The sequence below is a fragment of the Cataglyphis hispanica genome, chromosome 15 (genome assembly GCF_021464435.1).
Source record: "Cataglyphis hispanica isolate Lineage 1 chromosome 15, ULB_Chis1_1.0, whole genome shotgun sequence".
Lineage (NCBI taxonomy): Eukaryota > Metazoa > Arthropoda > Insecta > Hymenoptera > Formicidae > Cataglyphis > Cataglyphis hispanica.
In genome coordinates, this window is record NC_065968.1 from 4,994,198 (window position 1) to 5,018,679 (window position 24,482).

General features: G+C 36.4%; 2 protein-coding genes across 12 annotated transcripts in view; one reads left to right on the forward strand and one right to left on the reverse strand.

Annotated features, from left to right (window-relative positions):
- The window catches only part of LOC126855043 (putative sodium-dependent multivitamin transporter), a 132,786-nt gene that overhangs the window by 51,687 nt on the left and 56,617 nt on the right, over positions 1-24,482 (forward strand). The window lies entirely within an intron of this gene.
- Positions 1-24,482, reverse strand: part of LOC126855031 (tensin-1) — a 154,850-nt gene that overhangs the window by 47,375 nt on the left and 82,993 nt on the right. For 8 of the 11 annotated variants that reach the window (XM_050602326.1, XM_050602330.1, XM_050602329.1 and 5 more), the window contains one exon: positions 16,869-17,048. In XM_050602326.1, the coding sequence (XP_050458283.1) occupies positions 16,869-17,048 (180 nt within the window). Of the gene's footprint in view, positions 1-5,877; positions 6,420-16,868; positions 17,049-20,882; positions 21,425-24,482 lie in introns of those variants that run through there. The other 3 variants (XM_050602331.1, XM_050602335.1, XM_050602334.1) reach the window with 3 other exon arrangements.

Here is a 24,482-nt window from a genome sequence, read left to right on the forward strand (position 1 = left end):
ATTAGAGATCGCATATATTATTATATTCTTTTTTTTTTTTTTAAAACGCTGACAAATTAAACCTCCGAAAATGCATAAAAATACATGTATAAGAAAAATTTCTCTCTGTCTTTCTAATTTTTTATTGTACTTCAACAACATATTTTAATTTGAGATTCAGTGACACACAAAAGTTATTTTCTTGGTAATTTAAAAGCTGTCAGAGAAAAGAGATAAAGCCGCATCAAATTTTCATCGAGGATAAACCGTTCTCAAAAATATCATTTTAAGTGCCAGATACAGCGCTGAATTTTAATACAAACGTCCCACACCGTATACTTTTGATCCGCTTAAAATGATACTTCAACCAAAGCTCCATCAGAGCGGTCGGAAACTAGAGAACGTAACGCGCAAAGTTATCGTACGTGGAATGACTTAAGTTTCCCAATTTCTTCGATAGCACTTTCGCGTTTTTAGATTAGATAGACGGAACGTTTCGTAAGATTTGTTTTCGATTCATCGGTATCAGAGCACATCGTGCTAATATCAGATGGAGACAACCTTTGCAACGTTAGTCATAGTCTCGACTTTAGCCTTGTGGCAAAATATGACGTGACAATCCACGGACACGCAGTATATACATATGCACGCGGCGTGCATGCTATATGACAATCGTCTTAATGACAATTACGTAAGATCAGGTTTTTTTTTTTCTATTCGCGCAAAGTGTTCTCTGGGAAATATATATTCTGCCTCTCACTCTCTCTTTCCCGCCATAAAATTCATAGGAAGCCGAATGATGTCATAGGAAGTGACGCCCTTTACGATCATCGATATAAATACGCGCCCACCCGATACAAAAAGAGAGCCGAGGGCTATCGGTTTATTATTTGTTCTCTTCGTCTCTTTTATTTCTCTTTCTCGATTCTTCCATCATAACTTCTTTACGACTTCCATGGTTTTTCAATAGTACAATTTCACCGTGAAATATGACATAAAAAAAATGATAGCGATCGTAAAGAGCGCCGTCAAAAGGAATTTCTAGCTTATCCGCAAGTCGGTTTTATCGTCGACCTTTGATCTGATCATCGCGGACGCGCCGGTTTAATCCTTTCATGTGTTTCTAACTCTTGATAGCGTGTCTTAATTTTCCGTTTCATCTCTATTTGTTTTCTAGACATAACAAAATCGTTAGTGGCAGCGCGAGAGAGTTTATCGCTAATCGGCGATTATAAATGTATGCCGTGTGACGAATCAGAATTTACATATTTTATATAATTAGTTAGAAAGAGACTCATATCTTATATATAATATACATTCACCGACTTTTTTTTTCACAGTATAAACCGTTCCGTGGATAACTTATAAGAAAAAAGCACATTTTAAATAAAGTGTTTTTAATACAAATTTGATGAAATTCGCATCTAATATTTAACTTGATTCGATACATTACATCGGCATGAATGATCAAATAGAAAAGTAATTAACAGTAGTATTATCCTCTTTAGCTACTTCATAAAAAAACAAAATTTATCTCTTTTGCGCGAGCGCGATTAATTGAAACTTAATGACCGGCGTAGTACAGTTTTCTTTCTTTCTTTATTTTCACGACTTTATTTCCACGGTAAGTGAGAATCACCACGTAGTAGAAATGCAATCACCGGAAATTTCGTATCCTCGACCGCATGCTGCCGTTCTATCGTTCGTTCGTTCTAGATCGTAGTCTCGATTCGGGTCTTGGATCCATGCCAGCTATCGAAGATCCCTTACTTTCGCAGCGGTAAATCGCGTGTGTGGCCGCAGAAAAAAAAAACGAATACAAAATGATCCCTTACTTACTTTCTCTCAATGTACGATCATGCATATTCATTTGATATTTTCGAAATCCCGAGCAAAATTAAAAAGAGAAAATCTCAAAAAGAATTTTTGAACAAAGTTTTTTTAATTTAAATACATAAATATTTTCGTAATAAATTCAAAATTTTACGTCTTCTTTATACGATAAAGCAAATCGTAAAAGCTTTTGAATTCTCCTACGAGGATCTGACTTCTGGTTGTTCGCAACATCAGAACTCTCGTAGCGCACGCAAAAAACGCCCTGCAGATAAAACGCAACGATAGCAGAATTAAATCACGAGCCGTTTACACGAGATATACTCGTGTATTTCGTTCGCGTGTGGTCAGAACGTCCGCGTTAAAGACAACTTGCTTTCAGGGAATTTTCTGACCGCCCAAGGAGTAGGTCGTTGGCACTATCAGCAGAGGTTTTCACCTTCGATAACGAAGATTTACGAACAACTTCGCGACGCTAGACTTTTATGATCGCTGGCGCCATTTTCAGTGATATAAAATGCTGCTCGCATCATCAAGATCATTGAATCTTATATTTTTAGAACCATCACAAAATACCGAGATATACATTTGTCTATTACAGATCATATTTTCTTTTTAATGAAATTCGCATCTAATATTATCAAACAGAATAAATTAGACTAACTTGAACGATATTAATATTCTATGATAAACATTGATATTAATATTTGATTACTTTATCAAGAGTTACACGAAACATTCAGGATTCTTGCATCCGTCGAGAGGATGTTTATTTGCGAGCGAGAAACTTGTCGTCGAGTCACTAATTGATGCCTTAGCACGAGAGAGAGAGAGAGAGAGAGAGAGAGAGTTCCGTAGAAGAACGTCGCCGGCGATTTGCCTCCATTTGTTCGACGAGGCGTGTAAAGAATTTAATGTCGCAGCCAATTACTGTGCATAACAGACGCGAATCAAAGTGCATGGGGAAACCAGTTCAGCACGCGTATAGAATTGTCACCGTCTTCGTTCGTCGTTAATGTTTCTCGTTCATTCGCGATTGCATCCTCGTCGATTGATGCAACAATCGCTTTAATAGCACTCACAGAAAGGAATGCGATTTCTTGTACAAGTGTTGTGTTTATGACTTATGATTAATATTTGCAATAATAATTATATATTAAATATCGTGTCTTTTCGAAATTGTCAGAATAATTCATGTCGAAATGGAAACCGTGAAGATGCGGCAAATGTTGAATTTCAAAGATATATTCATACTTTTTAATGGCAATTTATGCCTATATAAAATACGATTAACATCAGAGAAAGAGAAAGAGAAGCTAATTATTAATTACGGATCAAAGCAGAATCTTCAACAACTATGTATTACAGGCTACACGCATGTTTCCTAAAACGGATCTAAAGTGGAATTGTTAACAACTACATATTATGTTACAAGTCACACGCTTCCCATAACGGATCAAATAGGTCAAAGAGCATCCCGAAGAATTTCGAGCAACACATTTTAATGACTTTACATTCCGCCCTGAACCCTGTGAACTTCTTCCGACACCTCCCAAGCGTCCGCTTATGTTATTTCACATGCTGAGCGGAAACTTAAATCATTCGACGCACCTTGCAAACCTGACCTTCGGACCTGTTTCCTTCAGGCTATTCTGAGTAAACGATAAGTTGTTAAAATGCGATTGAAAAGTGTATTCGTAATCGCGTGTATTCGTATCGAGGCATTGAGGATGACAAAAAAGGAAATCAAATCAAAATCAATTATAGAAATAAGATATAAGAAACAAAGGATAAACTCATATTTGCTTTCTCATTATACTAAGGCCCTGCCCCTTGCTTTGTGATAGACTATGATTTTTTATTCCTCATATAATATGCTTTTTTATATGCGACGTTATTTTTTCCACAATCTTTTATTCCCCGATATAAGGTGATTCGGCAATATGTGCCAGATGGTCACCAATTCACGTAATTTAATGCGGATTTCATCTCTAGTATATTTCCGTGTGACGACAACATAACGACGTAGAGGAAGACAAAGCGTGAATTGGCCGACGCATTGTTGTTGGTATAGAAATGTGATACAAGTTTCATAAATCAATGTCGAGAATATTGGCGCTATCGCCGGATACTAGCTGATGGATCGGAATATTTTAATTCGCGACATATGTATCATAATTTAGAAAGAAACCTACAGAGATTATATAAATCGAACGAGCATTATATTAGGCCTGCGCGTTCTTTCTCGTTTTCTTTTGTGTTGATGCTGGAAAAGAAACTACATTTCTCTGATAAACTTTGATTAATCCCTATTTGTAATAAATTTTTATAATTTATATTTGTAATGAATATATACGTAAGATATATTTGTAATCTCATAATTCTAGTAATTGGAGAAATGTATATTTTTATTAAATATTATATAGACATTTTTTAAGTGTTGAAGGTATTGTAACTCAGTTCTCAATCAATGCAATAATGAAAGAAAGTAATTATCTTAAAATTATGGGGAAAGCAAATAGACGTAATTATATACAGACTGAATATTGAGATGTTGAGATATTCTTCTCCAATTATTCGGGCAATAGTAGTTGCCACATATTTTCCGCAAGCCTATGGAAATGCCATTTTAAAATTCCGCGTGACGCCAGAATAAACCCGGCGTTTGCCGGGTTGGCGATAAAGTCGAACGAGAATAGATGAATGACGCAAGACGCCGTGAGGTCGTGATATGTATATTCGATACTTATCCGTGGCGCATATAAACGCGACTTGAGAAGAATTGGTCCAGCGTCTTCTAAGGAACATCACAATATAACCATTTTCCTTATGATATCAAAAATACACTATTTTACGGCTTAAAATTTTATAAATATTAAGCATTTTTTCCCTTAACTAATCATTGATTATTAATCATCGTTTCAATAATTTCTCTTTAAATCAGGTTCGTTGAAATAAAGTTTAGTTAAAACCAATTTGAATTCAATTACAAACAAAATTTTATAAATTTTATACAAAAAAACATATTAAATTTATTATTAAAACAAAAACTTATTAACTTTTATTTCTAAATATTTCACATTTAATTATCGAGCTTTTCATTAAATTTCTTCCAATCAAATGTGAATTCAAAAACTTGTCATAAAAATCCGGTACGAGTAAGACATATCACGTTATCCATGTTACAACTTTCATATATGCAGGTAATAACTTGGCCAAATATCATCGACAACCGTCGAGAATCATCAAAGAAACATTTGCGCATTCTCGCGAAACTCTCGCTTGTACTATAAGTTGCGTCCTGAATTTTTATGGGGCAAGTATAGATCAGCATTTTGTGAGGAAGGTGAAAAGAATTATTATCGACCGTAACGATGTTCACAAAAACATATTTGGCGTAGTAATTTATAGCATTCTTGATATTTTGCAATCCTGTCAAAAAAGCGAATATCATAAATTTTCATCGAAGCGAATTTCTATTTTAAGTGTATTACACAATGTAGGAACTTCCCAGAATAGCATTATACTGTATATTACCTTACATCATTGCCATTACCACTTTGAATTTTTGCTCAATTACGGATTATATCTACGATTGCATTAATCATTTGCTCATGCATTATTATAGCCATGATGCTCTTAATCTGTTATTTTTTATTTTTTCATATTAGTTGCATAAAATACATTTAATGTTTAAATGTGTGTGTGTGTGTGTTAAATGGATTATACAATATACAATGATACTATACAACTGCTATAAATATTTCAAGATACGTATTTTGTTACAAAAATAAAATCTAAGTTTAATTACAAATAAAGATATTAAAATATTTTTAAAATAGAAACACTACATCAATTTGTATTTTAATAATTCTCGATTATACAATATGATGCATAGGATTTTACTACAAAATACACCCGTACTATTGTTAAATCAATAATTATCTTGCATTGCAATATTATTAATTCAATTTCACTGTCATCGAAAGATTATCGGCGCTCAAAATAAATCGTTTGATGACGAAGGACAGGGAACGATCTCGATCATCGGCTTTGAAAACTCACCGTGTAAGCGACGTGATAATTCCGATGTACATCGCCGTGACACTGGACTGTCGACAGCATGTTGTCGGCCGGCTGTCAGCCAGCCTCAAAAAAGAAAACAACTGTATCGGCTGCCGACTATCTCTACACTAAGCGCAACGACCTCGTGGTTTAACGCTACATCTGACCGATCAACTACGCACTTTTTTCACCAACAATCCATCGATAGTTCTCCAAACACCCCAAAAGTTCTCCACGCGCGCTATATCGATATCCCACGACCATCGACCAAGTGTCATTTCCTGATGTCACTGACAATCTTTCCTAATTTTATCCTTTCGACTCGCATCGCATCTCAGAATTGATTAATTCATTAATTAAATGAAATGGAGCGTTTTTCGCATATGATTTTTATCGTTATTAAAACTTTGCATTAAATTCAAAGAATTTTTAAACGGTTTGCAATCACGGTGAAAAATCCTCGAAAAAGAAATTAAAGAGACAACTTTCTCGAGCGGCAGCGACAAGACGTTCCAAAAAGACGTGGTACGTTCGACGGCAAAAGCCGACAGAGCACAAATGGGGAGCTCCCGCATTTCGGAGCATGCATGGATAACGATAGCGCTCTCAAGCGTATGAAGCACGCATGCGTGATGCCCCCGGGCTTGCTTGCGTCTTGCGCGCGTGTCCCTCATCGTTGCCTTCCACCGCGTGCTCCATCAGCATCCTCTTTTGACAGTTCCCGGCTTTTTCAATTATCGCTGCCGATGCTCTGACAGCTCGCGTCTTTCAGCAATACGCCACATACCGTGTACATATTTTCATCCGGGAATCGCGCGAGAGAAACGAAATTTTTGGGATAAAATTTTTGATATAAGAATTAAATCGACAGCTCGCTGAGAGGCACAAATTTAAATGCTACATTATGTCATCTCAAACTGCATAAATGTAATAAATTTTTCGAGATAGTCATAAATTGCAATTTTGTTGAAAACTGGATTACGATTTAAAATTTTACATTCCCATAGAAAGTAGAGAAAAATTGGAAAACGTGCATTTCTCGCGACATTCTATGTTCATGTATATAGATTAAGGAAAAATAGATACACAAATATTACGTTTTCATATTTTGTTTTCTTTCTTTGATGAATAAATAATTCAATGCAAAATCCGAATGGCGATAGAAGAGATAAAAAACTAATTAATTTGTTATAGTCTAATCTCGTTAAACAATTTTCGGTGTTGTTTTTTTATTTTAATTTATTAAAGCTATTTCTATAGTAGTGTTTATTAAATTAAATTTCATTATACTCATTGGAAGACCGATCGATCTTATTCCAGCCAGACTGCGATGTATAATGGATTTATTTTACGATTATAGATGATGATTTTAAATTATTATTCTCCTGTATTTTGCTGTATCTCGATCGATAATCGATATATTTTCGATCCGAGACTCTCCGTCACTTTTACCGCCTAAACTGGTTTTACGAGACGGATCATTTGTCTCGATCCGCATGCCTTCTTGATACCGTCATGTCATCATCCTTGATCTACGATCGCATTCTGATCGAACGCAATTGGTCATCTTCTTTAATTTACGAAAATATATCAGTTTCACTTTTATCATCAACTCCCATCGTTAATTATTATTTGATTCATGATAACGCAAGATTAATGATTTTGTATAGAAGGTTTTAATTATTCTACATTTAATTATTGCGAAATACTTTCAATAACAGTACGTAACAAGCATGATATACATATTACAAAACTATCTTTTGAAATTTAATTATAAAATAAATTTTTCACTATTTTAACAATATTAAGTAAACGAAAATAAATATTTTAGGTAATAATATTAGTTTAGATTAATCTATAATGACTCTTTTCACTTTCGTTAATTTTTTTATATCAAAGCAAAAATGCGATATTACGTACTCGGAGAAAAATGTATTGTGCTAAGCACGAGTCTTATGTTTCATCGCCTAAAATTAGTGATTTCCGCACAAGTACAGGAAATAGAAACCGCCGACGTCAGAACAATAACAACGATCGACGGTTCCGAGCCATTTCGCGTACTATATTAATAGAACTCAATCTCAGCCGTAGCTGCTGGTAAATCACATATCGATTTTTATTTTCGAGAGCTCTCAGCCAAGAGATTCAAATATCGATTTAATATCGTTTTTCGAATTTCTTGTTTGCTATTTTTTTGTATATTTCAAGAATTTTACTACAACATAATTTTTTTATTCTAATAATCAAGACAAGAATGTTTAATTAATAATAATGTGATTTAAAAATGTCTAAGAAGAAACAAAAATATGTTGTAAGTTTTGGCAATAATATGCGATACACAGTATATAAAAGTCTCGCATAAGAGAAATTTTCGCGATATTGTGGCAGCAATGAAGATGGACGATCTTCGAACAAGGAATTTCGAAGAGCCATGCAGGACGTCTTTTCATTCGACGAAGATTCGCGATTGATAGATTGTCTCGGTAGGCGGTCAGCGGTATCATTTTTTACCTGGCTGGTGGGCGACTCTGGAGCGATAAATTCTTGTTTCTTTTATTTTCATGTATATTTTCATGTATACTCGTAATCGATGGATGAAAACAGTAACAGTGATTTTTCAATGAGCGCGTTTCATTATTTCTAATAAACAGCGATTGTGCACAAAATAAATTGCGTTGAAGTTGACAAATTTTTCCCCAGCAAAATTAAAGATTTTATTTGAACATTGGGTGTATTTTATAAAATTATACTTTTTGCTATTAAATCTCCTTTTAATTATATGTAGATTGTGCTGTAAACAAAATATATTACGACATAAAAGAAAAATTACTAAATGATTTTATAATTTTAATGACTTCATTCTTATAAGATAATGACATTCATAATATTACGTAGATATAAATATATAGAAACTCTAATCCTTTAGTAACGCCGCAATTAATGCTAATGGATATTTGAGTATAGATATCTCTGAAGTTATTGTAAAAGATGTCTTTTGTATAATTTTTCAATAAGCTAACAAATCGAGATTACATGAACGTTTCGGCCCGACGCTCAGCGAGAATCATTAATCTCGTCGTCGACTCTTTAATCACTAATTAGCCAACAATTTATTCACAAGCGTTGCTCACAGACGGACGCCGCACGGACGCTCGTCTGTCGCGTGTCGGTATCGCAAATTTAAATCCGACGCCGCTACACGTCGAGTGAGAAATCGCATCGAATTTCGGGATGCAAATGCAGGCGAGAAAGCAATTTCGCGGTGCGCACGTGTTGGTGCACCTTCACGCAGCACGCTCGCGCGAAACCAATTAAAGCTGTTCTCTCGTGGCGAAGGTCGCCGCTTCAGAGTACACCGGCGGAATATTCGCGGAAGACGTGAAACGCTAATACAGGAGCGAGTATGGTGGTGATGGTGGTGGTGGTGGTGCCGGTAGTGTTACCGGTGAGTAAAGCGGGCGGAACATTTTTCATGCTTCCGACATAAAATCCGGTCGAGAAGCGGGGCATTAATCCTTCAACGGCATCGAAGGCTCCTCGGCAGACCCCCTCGGCTGCAGCAAGACAGTTCATAAATTTCGATGCACTTAGAGCTGGCACGCCAACCATCCCTTCGGCGCATCGAATCGCTACCCGGATACCGAGCAATCGGTAAAAGACGAGGCGAGAATAGATGAAGGAAGATGCTAAAGAAACCGGGAACACTTTCGATGAGTCTTCCCTTTCAAACTTAGAGAAGGAGAATTATCTTATAATACAAACTAATCGAGTAACACCAAATATATTAATATAATAATTTTGATATATGAATTTTGTAAAAACTATCATTAAGAAAAATAAAATGCATTGTAACAATGGTAGTAAAAAATATTAAACTAATTAATCGCATTATAATTCTCTCCATTTTTCTTTTATAACAATGAAGGCTCTTACAAAGAAAGACGATAAGTATTTTACTTCGCGCGAAAGAATTCTTTCATATAACCATGGAATTTTCTTCAATCGACTGCCATTATTCTACATTCTTATGGATTGTAAGAACAGGGTCGAAGATTATTATGATTATTAAAGAGCTACGATTCGTTATTGAATAAAGAGAAGAAAGTGGCAAAGAAACGAGAGAGAGACAGGAAAATTTAAGACAAAATTGCATATATATACATAGCAAATAGTAGCGTGATATAGAGCAGTGACAAATTATCCAGGCGAAAGGCGGCGCATGAAAAAATGCAAATTTTAATAGACGACGCATAACTCAGAGGAAAATCTTTTCTCTTTCTTTCTTTCTTTCTCCCCTTCGCGTAAACTGACACACGGTTGCTGGAAACTATGAAAGCCAAGTGCGCTCCTAAAATAAATCGCTTTAATGCATTATGCCTGCGATGTATCGCCGAGAGTGTTGCAAATACTTGCTTTTCTTTTTGCTTTTATCTTTCGGGATAATATGGAAAAAATACAGCTGATTTGACATTTCCGGTTTGGATTTTGGAAAACAGATTTTGCGCAATTTGTTACTTAAGGATTTATTTAGATAATATAGATTTATTTATTTGTAATAAATCTAATAAATCTGTTTAATACATTCGGTGCTATTGATGTATCTGTCAACGGAATATATTCCCAATTTGTAAGGATGTTAGAAAGAATGTAGATCTGTCAGAGAATGTATTGATAAAATATTGTTAACATTAGAATTATTTTACAATATTTAATGATTAATGTAAATTGAAAATAATTGTCTTTTTTTCACTTATTGTTCATAATATTATCCAATATATGCAGTGACTGTTTATACTAGCGATGTACACGTGTTTAAATTTTAAAGCGGAAGTGCTTATGGTAAACGGCACGCGCCAACCAAATCGTGTCTGGTGTCTGCACCGAGAGAGTACATATTTCTCCTTTCGTCTCCATCGAAGATCGAATCCAGAGACTCGATGTTACCCCATTCGAGTTACCGTAAATAAATCGGTAGTGTTAAACGCATGCGTGGCAGATGTTCAGGACGCGTGTTATCGGCCGGGACTGCTCTCTCGAAAAGAAAATAGGAAAGTTTGTAAAACATTGGTCGCAATGGCAATTTGCTGAGAGTCACTTTTGCAATGTTTCACAAAATTAACGCGGTTATTTTCATCTAGGGATCTCATATGTAAATATGTGTAAATATATGGAAATATGAAATATTAACATTTATGAAATATTAAATATAAAAATATGCAAGTCTTTATATTTATTTTTTTTTTTTTCATGAGATAATAATTTATTATTCTTATTTTTATTTTTTGTAGATAATTAAAAATAATATTTACAAAATTATGTAATTGCTCTGTCTTAATAAAATTATAACTGCGCGATAATCAAACAAATTATACACCTCGCATAATTCGAAACTATCGATAAAATGTGTGCATCTGTTACAATAAATGATGATTCATCCGTTTCATATTTACTCGTTATCGAACTCGAACGAATTATTGCTTAGCGTTTTACAATAATAAATGTTCGAATTTATCTCGTTAGTTTATAAATCCTGAAAATAAATTACTGGATAAAATTTATATATAAAATATTACACTAATATATATGTATACATCTTATCTGTATCATGTTTTTGAATAATTTATATCATTGCAATCTCTTGAGTAAAATTATATTATATTGAAAAGTGCTAGTTTGAAAGCTTTGAAAAGATTGCCAATAAAATAACAAAAGCATCCCTGAATGCTTAAGTGACGGAAAAATCGTGCTGGTTTTATTAAGATTTGCAATATATTGACTCTATTAAAAAAAAAAAAAAAATTCATCAAAAACCTTGCAAATTCAAAAGTTAAATAAAATTTGAAAAACAAAAAATATTAATCCCTAATAGTCTTTTATCACACACACATTTCACACTTTGTAAAAATTATAAAGATGATATATATACATACATAGAATAATTTCTTAATTATTTACACGAACAAAAGATAAAATCTCCTACTTTTTATTCAGAGGATGCAAAAACTATCCTATGTAATTGAGACACTGTATCATGTACGTTTTATTGTTTGTTATGCAAATTGGTGATACGAATAAACATGAATATATAAAACGTGATATGCCTTGCAATTTTTGCATGCAAACTGTAAAAATTGCCGTGTCACGATAAAAAAAAAAAATGCAGATAGCAAAAGTCATCAAAAACGCGTAAGATAACGAGCAATTGCGTAGCCAGCTACGTCATTACGGACTGCGTTGTATCCTGTCAACGTTCTAACGACCTGCGCGATCTTATTTCCCGACCTTTCGTCGAAACGGTTAGACGTGGAACACGCGTACACTTTCTTGCGCCAATGATGACTGGCAGCTGCAGGATTCTCAAGGATCCGCTGCATTTTTTTTCTTATTTTCTCTTAAGCAGCTGACCCTCTTAACCTTAAACCCTTTTGGCGGGTACGTGCCGTAAGGAGCGAGTACGAAAGGCGAGAGTAGCCTTAATAAAACTTTAGTTAAAGTGGTTGGGAATTTTTTATTATTATCGGAATATGTTTAAGATGCGAGATTAATCGCCAAGAAATTTAATATTCGCATCGTTGAAGAGAAGAAACTATTGACTCGAGTTATTTCATCGTTGTTTTCCTCTTGATATTGTTTGTGTTAAATTATTATAACGAAATATATGTATATACGAATAAGACAGAGATTCACGTACATTTATATTACGCTCTCGTAACTTCTATAATAATTTTTAATTACAGCATATTGAATGGTTACGATTCAATTTCGAAGAGATTTTCAAGTTACAATTTCTCTCGCAAAAATTTTATTATTCTCACATACTTTTGCGATGCGAAATAACTTGCGGCGATGTTAAAAGATATAACTCACTACAAACGGCGAATTCAAATATCCGGTGGTAAAAATCGACGCCGGTCGCGAACGAACCGACCACGAGCCAGCCCCGGCCGTGTTGAAACATCGCTCCATTATTCCGGCGAGAGCCGGTGACTCTTTTACGAGCTCAGCACGAGCGCTCGTTGTAGTTATCGCGGCTTTACATCGTGCCGATACGAATGCGACGCGGCTTATTCGGCGCTAGTAATTGCAATCAGATATCCGATTGAGACGTTAATTATCGAAAGATGTGTGTTCGCCGTTTCTTGACCCGCGCCTCCTCTGGCGACACTAATTAACTGCGGCGGATATCTCGGTGCCAGTAAAAAGCATCGCGGATTAATCATCGATTTGTTATATGTATGTACGACGCCACCGTCCTCGTCGTCGTCGTCGTTGTGCAAGTCCTACGATGACCAAACGACCGGTACGGAGCCTCACCTAAGGCGACTTATTTGCGAGCAGGTTAATGACTTCTCTTTGCATATCGCGGGTAATCTGGTCGAAGGGTCTGGTTTTCAACGAGGGGCGACTCGCGCTATCAACCTCGGTGTAATCATTACGCGCCCGCGATTATGACGTCTGGTAAATTACGTATACATGGGATATATGACAATGCTATTTATAGTAGCGAGAGATAATACACTCGCACGTTTCCATGCGGTGGAATATACATACACATAATTAGAGTCTCTCGGTTGTTAAGTTTAAGTTTAGAATAATTGCGCTGCTTCGAAAAAGAACGCACTGTCTATGTTTTATTACTTTAACGGCTCTAGAGTTTGGGATAAGAAATAATAAAGCTTTAATAAATGAAAAGAACTCGATATAACAGAGTACAGTGCTAACGAAGAGTTATACGACGCTCAATAAAGTCAATGTAGCAAATTGCTAATTGGTGTTGGCTATATGTAAATACCGCGTATCCGCTTGACGTAATGATACGGCGACATCAATTATAGCTGTAATAACAGTCGTGGTAGTAGTTGGGTCTCATGAAAAAGCGTTGCGTTATCAAATAACCTTCATCTAACTGAGCATTATGTTCATTAATAAAATCTATTTTTACTTTCGCGACTGAATTTACGTGTCCTCACTTTCCATGCCCCAGATCTTAATAAAAATTATTATTATTATCTGCGTAACTGCATATCATATTACGATATTGTAAATCATTATCATTATTGTTAAAAAATTGCTTGTTTAATGTTTTGTCCGTTAAAATAAGCGCTTCTTTTTTTTTGCAAAAAAGTTATTTTTTGTCTCGGATTTCTATTACGTAAACGAGGAATTTCTCGAAGAGGTCGATATCGACAGCCGTGCTTTTAATCGACGCTAACATGTTAACGATGTCAGACTGTAATTGCACGCGCAATTGAGCTGCACTCGATAATTTACGCTGCAAAATTCGATCATATATCACATTTTAATGATGTAAAGAAAATTTCAATCTTGAAATATATTAAATATTATGTTGAAATATGATAACTTGTGAGCGAATGATCTTATTATTCGTATTAATCTTATTCGTATTATTCGAGCATTTCAAAAAAATTTTCCGTCCGAGTAATCCAGAAATAATATTTGAATTTAGAATATCAAATATTAAATACTAAGAAGTTATCAATATTTCAAAATATTTCGTTATTTTAAAAATTTATTTCATTATTTAAAAAATTTTTTAAAATTCTTATTTTATGCTTGGACTTTCTTATTTATAATAAATATTTCTATTAAAGAATTAAAAATACTTCTTGTTTTAGCTTCTCTTTCTATCTGCACTCTCTTTTATCAGAGAGATGTGATATATCATAACACATTATATCCGCTTGCTGACCGCGATAGCGCGTGATCCATGATCATCATAATTACGTAATTAGGTCATATAAAAAATGGGATCATCGCGGTTTTCTGAGTAATGTACAAACCGTTGATGTCACTGTACCGATTTGATCAGTGTATCAGAAATAACCTTTTGCCAAAGATAAATTCGCGATTGAATCGAACAGGGAAAAACAAGATTAATTTCAGATATTGCGATACGTTCGTGACACAATGACTTCATCTGTCAAAATAAAAATTTGCAAAAGTGAGATTCTTAGAATTCTGATTTATCATTCAACCGACGGGCATCTCGTTATTTTTTCGCGGTGTGTTGTGTCTTCAAGCATGACGACGATGTAAACATGTGTACATAGTTACGTGCGGTATCATCGCAACTACGTTAATAGGCCGTCATAAGATGCTACGATGCATTGTTTGTGGTTGCTATTTCATTTGCGGTATTAGAGATAAGAAATGTGAGGGTTTTGTTTAGCAATCGATGCGGTTGTTTCAATTAAAGTTCTGTTGAACGTTCTGTGAGAGAATCTTTATTAAATAGAATTGTTAAAAATTTCTTGACATAAATAACAGTCACATTTCTAACAGGCATCGTTTAGTTTTATAAGAGTCATAATTGCGATACATGCGTTTCATTCTTTATTAACAATTTTTCGTCATATATTTTTATTTGCTTTATCCCCGTGACGAGTATACCCACGTATACCCAAATGCAGAATCAAGAAAGTCTCAGAAAAACTGAAATCAGGTTGTCCCGGAAATATAAATTTTAATCCCATCTCTCCGTAACAAATGCCGACGCTAATTTCGCAATTATACGTATTCGCTATCTCGACCTGTTTCTCTACAACAGCACAACCAGGAAGAGATCTTCATCTGCCAGTCGCGCGAACGGGGCGACCTTAATCCCCGAACGTCACGTCAAACATTCTCTTGCCGGGTGGGAATTAATTCCATAAAAGACAAACTCGTGTCGCCAGGAGGAATTCAATTTGTACGCGAGTTTTGCATAACGAGTACGCCGCGGTGGCCGCGTATATATAAGCCCGATAGTTTCTCATTAAGCCACGGTGACCCAGAATCGGAGCCCGCAGCGCGATACCAGCGCGAGTACAATGGCATCGGGGATGACCACCCTCCTCAACTGCTCGACCGGTTCAATTGAATGTATGGCTTGCATACCGATAGTCTCGCGGGAATAATGCTGTGCGTAAGTTTGTATGCGCCTCGGCATACACATATATATATGTTTTCTCTAATGACGCAAATATCGCTGTCATGATGTAAAGTTAATGCATGATTTATGAAAAGGATAAAAATTCAATATACCTAAAGCATTGGAATTTTTTCGTTGTTCTTTGTAACTTCAAGAATATTTTTGATACAATTAGCTTAGAAAAAAATATCCAATTTGCATTCATTGATGCGTATTAATTTTGCATTTGAAAGCTATGGAAATATGTAAAATTGCAAATAAAAATATATTTTGCGGAAGATATTATGATTACGCTTTAAGAAAATCGCTATATCAAAGCAGTTTCTTTTACGAAAACGCAAATTTGAAGCCGAAAATATTTCAGATGCTATTCTCGCGCATTATTGCCGGTCGAAATCGATGCAGAAATCGTTTGTGACATTGAACGCATCAGCAATGTACGTGGACGTGCTCGCACGTATATGCACATCTGTATTGGCGTTCTGCGAGAACTCGACGACGCCTCAACCCCTGACCTACATGGACGACGAAATCTCAAATGGTGGTTGATATACCCCGGAGAATTTCAAGTCTGAGCTCTCCCCGTGCACTTATGTGACGTCTGCGCTTGTACGGGATTTGCTCCACGAAAAGATATATCGGCGCTTCTCGTCGCATTTCGCATACGAGCAAGATAAAAACTTTATTGGCCTTTCGAGGAAAATATTGCCGGTCTAGATCTCGCTGTGTGCACAACAAACAGCTCAACATTTTGCACGACGCCGTGTTGAAAGAAATTGTTTCTTTTTCGTGGGACGTAGAACCAGGTCACGTAAAAACGTAAATTGCCTTTTGTGATAATAATTGCGAATTCAGTTCAATTAAAATGCCCCTATTATTTAAACAATTTTTAATAATGTAAGCCAAAAATATTAAAATAACTTTTAGTCTCTGACTAAAAAAAAATAAAAAATAAAAATGTCATCGTGTTATTAGGAAGAATAGCAAATTTAAAATTAAATTACAACAGCTTCTCGACTATATCACATGTAATTTAATTTTATTAACAATAGATACTCACCGTGACTTGCTGATTAGTCGGACTAGGACTAGGGCTGGGAGTCGAATTTGGCGTGGAGAGTTCTCCCGATGCTGGAGAGGGCGAATTTGTGGAGACACTGCCGACGGTCGGAAATGCCCTCGCTGGATCGGCTTGCCATTGTTTATGAATTTGCTGCGAGGTGTCTCGGAACCGCGCGCCCTAAAACAAAAAGCGCATAGTTTCTTATTAGAGATGAAGCCCAAATAGTTTCAACGTAAAATGTAATTAGGAGCGCCAGTCACTTCATTTTCAGATTAAAGCAATAAATTGAGTACGCTTTTATTGCATAAATAATAATATCAAGTATTAAAACAATATCTAAACAGCTTTTTTAGTTGAAAATTATTTATTGCACTGTTTTATTTTATCAAAATATAAATATAACGTTTTCTAAATACGTGTGTCATTATATAAAAATTAATACGTGTATATTGTCGCGAGTTTGCTACCGAACACTTGTATCCTTGAAGAACTAGATCGTACAGATCATTTACGCCTGCAGATACGTCACATCAACCGATGACACAGTTCGATTAGTCTCGGATATTTGTTTCTAGACAATTGTATCGGGATCGATTGCTTCGCTCCACTGATCCGACAAGCCTAATTAGAATTAGAACGAGCCAACCTACGCGATTGCTGTAAATAATAATTTAATATTTCTTAAATTTCGATTTAGCCTGAAATACTGTTAGTCATTATCTCATCTACTTTTATATCATCCCACAAGTATAATAATATCACTTGATATCAAGTACTTTCAAATAACCATGCATGAAAGTTTGAAATCAAAGTTGAACAAAGTGCAAGTGAAATAAAAATTTATGGTTGATTAAATAATAGCTAAGATAAAAGATAATAATTAATGTTTTCTTTTTTCATGACATACAACCATAAGTATATTTTATTTTTATATATATTGTGTTAATATTTAATTTGTGAGAGAATATATGTGTCAACCATTTATCATGTATCCATCTCAATTAATAATTCTATAGTGCTCGTTAAGATGACACCAACTAACGGCTAGTGTAGGAGTTTGTAGACCCCACATAGCCGAACTATAAAAGATCGCATGCCCATATGCAATCCTCCGAGAACGGCATCGCTCGGTGCGATAATTGCGCTTATGCAACGCCTCGCTGTAATATCAATTAGCATCGGTGGCTTATAATAGAGGCCGTATAAGCAGAATCTCTCGAGCGAGTATGTTCCGAACCGTGGACCGTGTCTGCCGATCGCTCATCGCTTCTTGAAGCTGCATTTTCGAGACGACGGAGCTCGTTCGAGCGCGAATTATGAGAGGGGGTGGGAAGGGTGGAGGGGGAGTCAATCTAAAATTTTTTACCCGTGTCAAATCGGCGGCGTTCAATTGCCACGGCCTCGGAATTAATTTCGCGAGGAATGAGGCTAATTTACATCCGCCACGGCGTTCCCTTCGCAATCGCGGCCACATTGTATATAATAATATCTCACGTCGTGCCGTGTAATCTCCCGCAAGATTGCACGCCGCGATTAAAGGACGCATTTTTCGGAAGCCTTTCTTGTCGCGCGAGCGCATCGCGCGGTATTAAATCTGCGGCCCGCGTGCACGTGCCAGTCAAAGTGACACTCGCGGAATGGATTGGTAAAACAGTTGGTGTTTGTACAGCCGTGTATATGGTGGTTCGAATATTCTCTCTCTGCATTTTAGAAACGCTTAATTTTTAGGCGCAATGTTGTCGATCATACTCGATTAAACATTTAAAAAATTATTGAATGTCATATATAATGTCATAATATTATATACGTTAGAATTAATAGCATAGTAATATGCATATATTTATAAATAAAATTGACACGCATGCAGATATTTTGCACATATAATTATTTATAATTATATTTATTATATTTATCAATTATAATTTCTAATATCAAGAATTCAATCGCCATAAAAGAAAGAGAAGATTAAATATGGATTTAATTTATCATAGATAATATTATGTTAATAATCAACAATATCTTTTAAATAACTCTACATAGAATTTATACAAAATATAATCAAATTAATGGAAAAATTTATTGTATGCCACCCGGTATGCCTTCCAGAATCTCCACATAGGTGAGGTGTGAGAGATCGAATGATGCGTTCGTGTATGTGTATGCCATGATTGTACGAGTTCATATAAACGTTCCGCGATCGAAGCTAACGGGCCGCAGTAATTTAGCCTCCGTCTTTCATGACGTTGCATTTGAGAGTGATCCAACACGATCGAGATCGTCAGATACGTCCGTGGCATTCACGTGGCGATCTAACGCGGAGGTTGACTACTGGATACGGTGCAGCGAAACAAACGCACACGTGCGGCCAGTGATCGTGTTCATCGTAAACAAAGGCGCGGTTTAGACGGCGTTTTAATTAAATTACGATTTACAGTGGATAAAACGTAATGTTGCGAAACAAAACTTTTTTAACGCTGTTATTTGCAATGAAGCGTATAGTTTGTATACTGTTTGTACTGACAAACGAAACGGAGCTCTATTTATATTATATAATAGAATCAATTAGTTTCATTCACTATAAATTAATAAAAATTTTTTGTTTGTACCTTTAATCTAGTATTTATAAAATATAATTATTTATAATCTTATTTTAAAGATGTTTTGTTACCTTTTTATAATAAAAAAGATCAGCTCTGAAGAAAATAACTTTTGAAAGCATCATTGAATCTATATACGAATTATTCACAATATTCCATGAAATCTAAAATAAAATAGTATACTATATAATTTAATGCATAATTTGAAGTAAATATATCCACTGCAAGATTTCTAAATAAATTTACTATATAAACGTATTACAAATTTAATTATTATTAAAGCTTCACTATTTTTCAAAATTTAATTTACAACATCTTTTTTACAACAATAATAACATTTATAATAACAATCATTTGGGCATCACTGTCACTAGGAAAAGATCTCCCGTTATCAGTATGAATCGTTCTTTTTTCTTTCTTATTCTGTTGAAGTGCGGTCTATCCGATCATTCGATAAGATCGACCGTTATCTATCATGTAATCCCAGCGCGAACACGTTGCGGTCGACTCGAGCACGCGGTGGAAATTGATTGCATCGCGGTAATGCAGCGAGTACGCGACGTAGTTCCGCTTTTTATTTCTTCTTATTACACGTGTAAGGGTTCGCCGCGAGTCACGATGTCATCTTATTTGCGTACGCGATGCTGTTCTCTCCCGCGGATTAAACGCTTTGCAAAATTTTTCCGAGGGTCCACCTGCGCGAGTTTCGCGCGACACACTATATATATATATATATTGTATATCAAGAACGGCGCAAACGTTAGTCCAACAAACTGTGAGAGAGAAGTTTCTGTTTGAGGTTTTGCGGCTGCACATCGGAAATTCTTGAAATCTCTCGTGTAATTTAAAGTGAAATTTTGCGATGTCAAAGATGGGATCTTGTCGCCATATTTCATGTTCATCTTACGATTCGTGCTCCTCGAGTTACGCGTCGAAAAAATGCTATCATTTTTAAAATTTGTCTGGCTTAGTTAATTAGTGTCTCATCATTGATAATATGGAGTAACATTTTAATGAAATATAATTTTGATTTAAATGGTTTTAATAAGAATTGATCGTTATAAAAAAAAAAAAAATAATAATAATCGGAAGATATTCAAACAAGAATATAAGATGTAAAATTTATTATATCCAGAAGAGAAACTAGCATCATTCTTTTTCAAGAGCCACGTCATGACGCGTTATTCCCGCATCATTAAAATTAAACACGCTTGACGTGCCGGCGAGTTGTTGGCATGCCAATCGAGCCACCTCGTGTCTTCGAGCGGTGATGCCGATGTGTGCGAGGGCTAATCGCGCGATCGCAAAAATCGAGGGGCGCGTTAAAGAGGAAGCGAGGAAAACGGCCGCAGTCCGAATTCAAGTCCCTTCGGGTTTGATACGCCGCGGCGCATCTCGTATCGAGCGATCTTACCGCGTACCTCGTCGAAGAGGTCGTCCAGTTCTTTCTGGGATATCTTGGCCTTCATCCCGCGGGCATTCTACGCGGTCGTACTTCCCCGACGTCTCTTTATCTCGCGGAAGAGACTGAACAAGACGAAGAGTCGTGGAGAAGGGCGAGGTGGGCGAAGAGAGGAACCCCGTTTCCCCTTTGCTTCTTCAAATGTCACGAGTCGAGCCTGTTTCTTCTCGTTTTTGCGGTTGCTCTCGAAACACGACGCTCTTTCTTAGACGCATAAATAGTCGATGACGCGCGGCAAAGTGCGGGAGAAGGTCGTGCGATAATAAATGCAGCCGGTTCTGCACACTTCGTCATCGGAAACTCTGACGCCGTAGCCGATCGCACGTCGGTCCATCGTTCATCATCGCCGCTCAACTTCCATCCGATTCTTCCGCTTTGAAGCACATGTCCGCAACAGCTCGTACGAAATCACACTGGCACACAATACGTCACTTTCGATTCCAGTTTTTATCGATATTCTGTTCTTCGTCAAAAACTAATAATTGTTATTGTGACTAAAGAATTATATGTGGGCAGATTATTATATATTATGATTAATATATATTAATATTATTTTATTAAATATATCTTAAATATAATTTAATATTTTTGATTAGAATTTTTATATTGTATTATATCTATTAATTGTTTAACGAATTAAAGACTCATTAGAAAATATAAAGCAACAATTTTTAATTAAATAATTCGTACTCGACATATCTCGGTAATTACTAGTTGCAGACTATATATTCAAAAGGTGATAATACCATTTGTGAGATGGTATTCAGTACAGAGATTTATTGGTCCATTCGGCATACCTATGGCAATATTTTCTTCGCGTTCCGACTCTGATGTACAAATCCACGCCTCGAATTCGCGTGACTTCATCGATAAATCGCGTGATTTTTCAGAAACTTTAAAAGCGACATCAATTCGTCTCACGTATTTGCTCGCTGCACACCGAGACTTGAAATATTTTTTTTTTTTTATCGAAATAAAGAAGACCTTGAATACTATTTATATCTGTTCACGATTTTTGCACAGATAAAGAACAGCAAAAAGGTTTCTTCATTCAGCAAAAAAGTTTGCGCAATTTAATCGACAAAGAAAAGTTATTAAAATTATTTCTTTATTAAAAATAGAAATAAATTACTGAAATAATTTCTCTTTTTCCTTCTCTTGCATACAATATTATTTTTAATTAAAAAATATTTAAGCTATTGAAAGAAAAGAAAACTAAAGTACAAAAGTTAATAAAAAGAGAGATCGCTTTAGTCATAAAATAACGAGTTTAAGCACTTAGCTCGGGAGATAAAGTTGCCATTTTGCTCGAGCCATCATCTACGAAACGTAACTTTCAATATTCACGCTGAAGTACTAAGGGCTCACCGCTCTTTTTTCTCAACCGGCATTTCCGTCCGCCGCGTATCGTATTTCGAACGCATGCTGGATGTCGAACCGTTGCATATACGATATCGATATATCGGGCGCGAAAAAAAAAAATGCACGGTTCCTTGGTGACAAAGATGGGGAACGACGCCGGCGATGTTCTCACGACACACAATCCCCGATTACGATCTCTCGGTTTCTTTCCAGCGGCGTGCCGCGGAGAATTTCCGCGTGCCATTAATCTCGCGAGCTAATGTTAATGCGAAAATGTTCAGTCGACGAGTACCGCGGCTTCTCCCAAGTGATCTCCCTCCGATCGTCGCAAGGAGACTAATAAATGTTCCTCCACTCCGCGCATAGACATCTTCAACCGTGCATAGACAAATGCGAGTTATGAGTTATTCGCCGACGACGATGATAATAATAATGGTAAAAGTCACCGCTTCCTGCGGGAGTTTGCGATGCGTTCTCTCTGCTCACGTTCATATCACGGTAATTGGGTTCTATTAATTGCATTTACTCTTCTACGAAGGTAATGTAGTGTAACCACGTCGGCCGAAATAACTGAAGAGATTATCCCTCGTGTTCAATCGACTGTCTGCATTAAACCGAGTAAATAATAAATAAAATATTGCACGTCTGATATACTTGAAAAGATGTCACTCTTCTAGCCGTTCGAAGATAACCCGGCGAGATGATCTCGCTTGACTCGCTTCCCGCTGAAACATTGCTCGCGCATGATTGTAATAACCGACGATACGTTTACTTCGACGTAAACATGTCCCGCGAAGTTATTCGAGCGACTTATCTGGCTAGTATCTAAGATCCCGTCACCGTCACCAACTCGGAGATCTCACCATACGAGATGACACAACCTCCCCATTTATCTGTCACCGGTCTCAGTTCCTTAGACAATCGAGAGGAAAGTTATAATTCTGAGGCGTTCGGAGAGTGGCCTTTAATATATATATATCGAGAGAGAGAGAGAGAGAGAGAGAGAGAGAGAGAACGAGGGATTATCTGTTATCGATGTTCGAACGACGACAGTGCGCTTTAAAGTGCAGCGCAAGGGAGAGAGCGAAACCGGACGTCTCCTCTCCTCCATAACATCGCTTCGGGGAGGATAAACGACCTCGCGTGCAAGATCGAGATTACACCGGCAGCGAGGCCTCGACATTTGTACAACTCCGATTTAACAGCGCGGAACGCTCTTTTTTTTTCACCAACGGAATACATTGTAATCCCGAATACTCTCGGTATGTAGCGTTGAAATGTTTGAATGCGCGAATAGAGAGCTGAGTGCAAAGTTTTATTCCTACGTAATATTGGAAAAGAGATAAAATCGCGGAACTGCTTCGCGTAAATGCAGCATTGTAAAAAATCAATTGTCATTCAAGAGCGGAATAAAGGTGAAAAAAAAATCAAAGCTTCCATTATCGAAATTAAAATTGCACAAATTATAGTTTAATATATTGCTTCAAAAATTAATTATTCTTTATATTTTAAAATTAAACTCAGAGATGCGTTGAGTAATCAATAATAGTAAAAAAAGAACAAGCTTACTGTAGGAAGTAGAAAGAGAGTCTCTACGTGACATCAACTAACAAGGATAAACCCTATGTGTATCACTCTTTGTTAGATCGAAAATTGCGAGCGAGGATCGTCCATTTCCTGAACAAACGAGTCCTGGTGGGATATTACGGGCAAAACCTCAGCGTCCGCGTCGGCTCTAAACCCAGCTGTGCGCGCGGTTGTCGCCGTTTGTTCACGAAAGAAATACAGGCTATATGTCCGCTCAGCTTCGCGCTCGTGCTACGAAGTCTCCTCTTTAAGCGATCTGGCCGTGCACGTTTCGCGGGCACATCGGCCAAGGGATGCTACACCTCGAATACCGTTCTCACGGTGCGCTATCGGCTTTTTACGAATAGATATATGTGTGCGCACGTGGTATTTATATATCTCGGGGGCCAACAATAAATTGGACAATTCCTGCTATTGCAACGGGACGACATGCGCAACATGACAGTTCACGAGAGGACGAAATATCGTGTTGCCATGTTTAAATGAGAGTGTCGATTCTATGATGAAACACGACGTGACATGACGGGACAAAGTACTAGCGATTTAATACAATAATATTATCGCTGATACCTCGATAAAACTCGATAATAATGCCGGTGCGGA